A 6000-nucleotide genomic window follows, 5' to 3' on the forward strand; every position below is an offset into this window, starting at 1 on the left:
CCCTTTAATAAATCTCTTACTGTTCAGCTCCCATTTCTTCAGCTTGAAGTTATAATTGAAGGTTAAAGGGTTTCTAAATAAATTCTTGCACAGAGATGGCCACCAAGCACCTTGTGAGATACATTCCAGCAATCCCTTTGTGCTTGGATTGCCTTGCGCGTCCCTGTGAAAGTGTCCAACCTCCTCAGTTTATTATCCTGACAAAACGTGGCGTTGAAAGCACCAGCACCTCCACCTCCAGTGCTGCGTCCTTTCTGTATTAAAAAGGACATGATTAAGCCAAATGTAAATGGCAGCAGATAGTTCCAGGAGTTATTCAATCAGCAGGCAATGTGCATTTGTTTTCCTACAAAAACATGAACAATGAGAGGCAGATCTGGCTATATATATATATATATATATATATATATATATATATGACACCGAATAAACAATATTTAAATGGCCTATTTTATACATGCTAACTTTTAAAGGCCAACTGCAGAAGATTTCACCTGATGAAAAAGAAGTACATTGGAAATATCTCTAGGAGTTGTTTATTCTATTTTGTTTAAGTTGGAAATTTAGACAATCGTGTTTTGAAATTTGAAAAGAACTGTTAAGTGGCCCATTACACAAATAGGCTCCATTACTTCTGTACAGAATTTCGGGCTGAGAATACATATATATTAGGAGATATATTTTATAATTAAGCTTTTTTGCAGGTCAGGCAAAGATAAGCAATAAATTGGCAGGATTTCAATATGAGAAAAATAAGAACAAGATCTCAAAATGATTTCTAAAACCTGAATGTGACCACTAAATACACAGACATTGAAACCGTACTCTGTGCTTGTTGTTTTTTTTGTTTAACTTTTTTAGTTTAAATATACAAATAATGCCTGCAGCACATTATATTTTGCTACTCAGGTGTCTGTGATTCTATGGTTTGCTTAATACTGCTCATTGTTCAGCGATATAACTTTTTTATTAATGTTAGCCCATTTGCTGTTTTGTCACTTATTATTTTATGAATGCTACATTGCTACCCACCTAGAACCGGAGGTAGGTCAGGATACAAGCATCCGCCTTGAACGTAGGATAGGTGCGGACCACAACTTTTTAGGAAATAAAATATGTTTTTCTGTATCACTGCCCACAGAGAGGTAAAGGTGAGGGGAGGGGAAGAATCATTGATTTATACCAATTCATTTTAAGCTTCTTAAAACTGACCTCCCAAACGTTTTAATAGCCTTCCATACAATAGTGAAAAATCGCGCATTAAAGCAGAAATTATTTAAGATGAAAATTCCCATACATAAATATTTCAGCTATCATTAGTATCTTTGTAACCGGATAAAAATGACGACATGAATTGTTTCCACCTTTAGTAATTTGCTAAGAAATCTAAAGTAAATGGAAAGGCACTGGGGTTGGAAGCTCTGAACCACATGGAGCGTGGCACTGTGAACTGCAAGAGCGCCATCTATAGGCGGGAGCAGGGCATGGGCCATTCCCAGTCCAAGAAGTAACCTTTCAACCAAGAAGACCTGGCTCGCATTACACATTCTCACTGCTCAGCTCTCACTCGTCAGGTTTGAAATGCATATTAATAAATTTGTATTTTTCTTTCCAGACTTATGAACCTAGCAGGCAAAAAAAAATTACAAATATGCTAAAATGAATTGTGGTTCAGCTAGGTAAATCGAGTTTATTTACATGCAACACAATTTAGCAGAGAAAATTCTCAGCTATTGCATGCTTGCCTTAACTCCTGAAAACCCTGCAAAATATTTAGATACGGATTTTGAAAGGAACCTAAAGTTTTGCTCGGAGTTACTTAAATTGTGATTTCTTAAAACCCCCCACCATTTATCTATCCTACTTCCTTTTATCAGTAAACCAGTCACGGTTTCAAAATGCACCCTCCAAGGCCTTTCAGGAGCACTAAAATTCCTCCTCCGGCCCACTCCCATTTCAGAAAGCAAAAAAAAAAAAAAAAAAGGAAAAAAAGCACTTTTGACCCAGATTTAAACAAGAAAGACTGAATACCTACTTCAAAACAAGATACTGTTACAATCTGAACTAACATTTGGTTTCAAAGTCAGTCTGGTAAGTATTCAGAAAGGAAAAAAAAAAAAGGACAAACATTTCAGTGTTAGAGTTTGAGCTTAAGGCTTAGCTGGGTAGGAAATTGAGAACTAGCACATTGTTTTCGCCTTGTCACTTAGGTGTTTGAAAGGTGAAAGACGGCATTAGATTAGAAGCCTTGGCTGCTGTGAGATCAGAAGAAGAGATAAGGGCCTGATGCATCAAGCCTTAGGACCCTATGTACTAAACATCCCCCCCCCCCCCCCCGATGCAACACAGGAGAAAAGCCTTAAAACTGCGCATCCATTCTCTTACTGCCCGTGCTAAAAGCATGGTCACATTTTAATACAAAGACGAGTGCCGACACAGGGCCAGAAACTACAATTTAAAAAAAGTAAATAAATTATAGCAGATAAAGGAAAAAAAAAAAAAGGTACTAATTTGCCCTAAGCTTTTATGAAAATATGCAAAAGAAGGCAGAGAAGCGAGATAAGGAAAGCAAGAGGGGCCAGAACTAGGAACATTTCGGAGGGCAATCTACGTCCAACCTTCCACCACGGAGATGCACAAATCTCACAAAATATTTTCCAGAATGGGTTTAATGAAGAGAACATTAAAGCGACTTATATACATTTTATTGTGAAAAAAAAGTGTGTGTCACGTTTCATGTAAAAAAAAAAAAATAATAAAAATCAAGAGAAATATTAAGAGAATAAAACAAAAGAAATTCTGAAAAATTACCCCTGGAAAAAAAAAATTCAATCAGACTTCAGAAGACATGGAGCACCGGAAATAAAGTGAATTGTGAAACATTTGCTCTGCCTTAAAACCACAAAAGCAACAATCCACCTTTTTGAGTCAGAATATAATTTGCCTGAAGAAACGAAAGAGCTCTCCTGGGACTTTAGAAAGAATACAAATGGATAAGGATATATGGATGGATGGATGTATATCCTTGTTTTATCAGAAACTACCGTCACTTAAGCTGCAGGGGTCAACAAATTGTACACAATTCTCTATTTTAGGATCAATTGTTTCTGTACAACAGCAGAGACTTCACAGGTTTTCTACTAAAACTTTCACAAAGGAGGGGAAAAAAATAAAGAATATCTTTCTCTATAGTGTTTTGGTAAAGTTTTCTTTAATTTTACTTGGTCAATTCATTAAAAAAAAAAAGAAAGAAATGAAGATAACACTTGATTAGTATCTCCACCACTGAAAGCAACACATTATAAAAGATTGAAAAAAAAAAGGATTGAAAAGGTTCCCACCACTTCAGATGTTTCAGTCTTCTACCCTCCCCCCAATTTAAAAAAAAAAAAAAAGTTTGTTTTTTGTTTTATTGATAAGTGGCACAGGAACAAGACACAAAGCTTAAATAGAAGGCGGAGATCTCTTGGGCCATTTCACCACAAAAATAAAAAAAGTTTATTTTCCAGGCGGCTGACGGCAGAGGCCTAAGAGTGTGAGACAGAAGGGCGAGAAGCTCAGTAAAGTTTAAACAGCAGCAGAGCTGGCAGCAAGCGAAATACAGCCTGGGACACACGGGGCATCCTGCAGCCCGACTTCATAAAATGGCACTGCCGCTTCGGAAATATTGGGTGGTTCCCCCCTACCCACTTTCCAGCCATCGGGCAGCTCCAGTACAGGGGGCGGTCAAGAGGCTGAGAAATAAGAAATATAAACCCTCATAGAATATCAGAGTCATTAGCTCCTGGACTTTTTATACCAGGTCTTAGTCTGGGAAAAGAAAAAACTAACTTGTGTTTTAAAAAGGGGGATATATATAGATATATAGATTATATCATATATAGTAATTAGATATCATGTATATATATATTAGATATTATATCTATATAATAATATATAGATAATAAGAATAATATATCTATATAATATATATAATCTATATAATATATATATATCTATATAATATATCTATATAATATATATTATATATATTATATATATAATATATAATGCAAGGGTAATGTGCTTGATTCTATTTAACTTCGTTAGGTTTCTGCTAAAAGCCAGGAGCCTGAGACCCCCTCCCTAGCTCCCTGCTTTACCGATACCTGACGGCTACTTTCTCTCTCTCCCCCCCCCCCCCCCGGCAGACTGACCATTTGCACCACGGGGGTAGTGGCCGAAGCCCTACAGCACTCCCCCCTAGTCTCGGATGAGGGGGGTCAATAACCCTTCTTGCCCCGGGGCTCAGATTACTTTCAGTCCACCCAGAGAGAAAGAAAAAAAAAAAAAAAACAAACAAACCCCTCCGGGTCGGGCGCTGGTCCGGGCCAGATCTGGCACCCCCTGGGCGGCAGCAGCCTTGCGAGCTGGGGCCGGGCTCCTCTCCGGTGCCGCTGGAAATGCTGAACTCCGGGGGCAGTCGCCTAACAGCGCCCAGAGAAAGGGGGAGGCTACTATAGTCTTCCTAACATATCACACGCCGGTGTGATATGTTAGAAACCGGGATATAAAAGTCTGTAAATGCATAAAATAAAATAAACAGCAGTGCAAACTGAAAGGAAAGGAATGGGGGGGGTCGTGAACCGAACCGAACCTTACTTGGGATTCGAAGAATTCCAATAGATGGGATCCAGAACAATGGACGTCGATTCAGCGATCCTCAGGAAAATCAGCAAAACGCCCCAGTAGTGCTTCCAAGTCCAGTCCCTGCTGGCCATAGTCGGGCGGTACCGAGCCCCCTCGATCCCCCCTCCACCGCTCCCCGGGAGCCCGAAGGTGATGGGGAGGGGGAGAACCGCTTTTTATCCTCAGATCCCGAGCTGCAAACAAATACTCGGATCGGATCCGGGGGATGGACTTTTTTCCTCCAGAAACCGTGCACTTAAAAAGAAAAAAAAAAGAAAAGCAAAATCCAGCCCGGCCAGGAGTGCAGACTTTTTTCCTGCCCACCCTTGGCTTTCTCTGTTTTGTTTGCAAGCTTCTCTGGGACTTGCAAAAGGTTTATTAAGAAATAAAAAGAGCACCGCGAGCTGGGGATCACGCCAGGACCTGCTTTCTCCGGCAGCTCTTATTCGCGGGATTCGTCTCCCTGCTGACGCTAAACCCCGGGGAACGGCTCGAGCATGATCGCCGGGAGAGCCCTCGCCCCGCGGTAAATCCGGTGGCAGAGCGGCAGGGGAAGTGCATCAGAGCCATGCGCGGCGATCCATGCCCGATCCGCAGCTTGCAAGTCAGCGGGGGGGACGGCACCGGAGCTCAGGGCGCGCCGCTGCTTTCTTTCCTCCTCCCCCGATTCGGTTTCTTGGGCCGGAGGGGGTGGGGTGTCCTCCCCGCTACGGATGCACAGTGCGCGACCACCGGCGGCGAAAGAAACATCCGTGCGGGCGCGAGGTGAAGCTGTGACAGGCGGGTTGCGCGCGCGGCTATCGCTTCCTGCTCGCGCCGCCAAGCCTTTCCCCCCGAACTGAGCCGGACGCGTCCCTCCCGTCAACTGTCAGAAGCAGAAGGGCGCCGCCCCCCGCCTCTCGTCATTGGGCGAACCCCGGCGAGGCGGGAGCCCGATTGGCCCCGCGGGGCTGTCGCTCAGGCGGCGGGGGCGGCGCTTCCTCCGTGGAATGCTGCCGGCTTGCCGTAAAGGAGGCCCGGCCGCCCGGGGTGCGGAGCGAGCGAAAGTAGTCCGAGGGGCTCGCGCTGAAAGATGGACGAGGAGGAGCTGGAGGGAAGCTGAATGGGGAGGAGGTGCGCGGTTATCAGCAGAGAGAGGGGGCAGGAAGCACGCAAAGCGAGCACTCAGGCGGCGGGGAAAGAGCCCCCCCCCCTCCCGATTCGTTTGCAAACCTGAGAGCAGAGAGGGGGAAAAATTGCCTGCAGGAGCTTCTGCTCAAGGCCGGGGGGTTGCAGGGCTTCCAGGCAGGCAGAGATGCAAGGATTGGGGGCTAACCCGATCCGGGACAGGGG

General features: G+C 43.7%; 1 protein-coding gene across 1 annotated transcript in view; it reads right to left on the reverse strand.

Moving 5' to 3' along the window:
• Positions 1–5498, reverse strand: part of EFNB2 (ephrin B2) — a 112816-nt gene extending 107318 nt beyond the window's left edge. The window contains exon 1 of the mRNA XM_029604543.1: positions 4642–5498. Within this exon, the coding sequence (XP_029460403.1) occupies positions 4642–4760 (119 nt within the window). The 5' untranslated portion in view covers positions 4761–5498. The remainder of the gene's footprint in view (positions 1–4641) is intronic.
• Positions 5499–6000: the final 502 nt, after the last annotated feature.

The sequence above is a fragment of the Rhinatrema bivittatum genome, chromosome 5, assembly GCF_901001135.1.
Source record: "Rhinatrema bivittatum chromosome 5, aRhiBiv1.1, whole genome shotgun sequence".
Lineage (NCBI taxonomy): Eukaryota > Metazoa > Chordata > Amphibia > Gymnophiona > Rhinatrematidae > Rhinatrema > Rhinatrema bivittatum.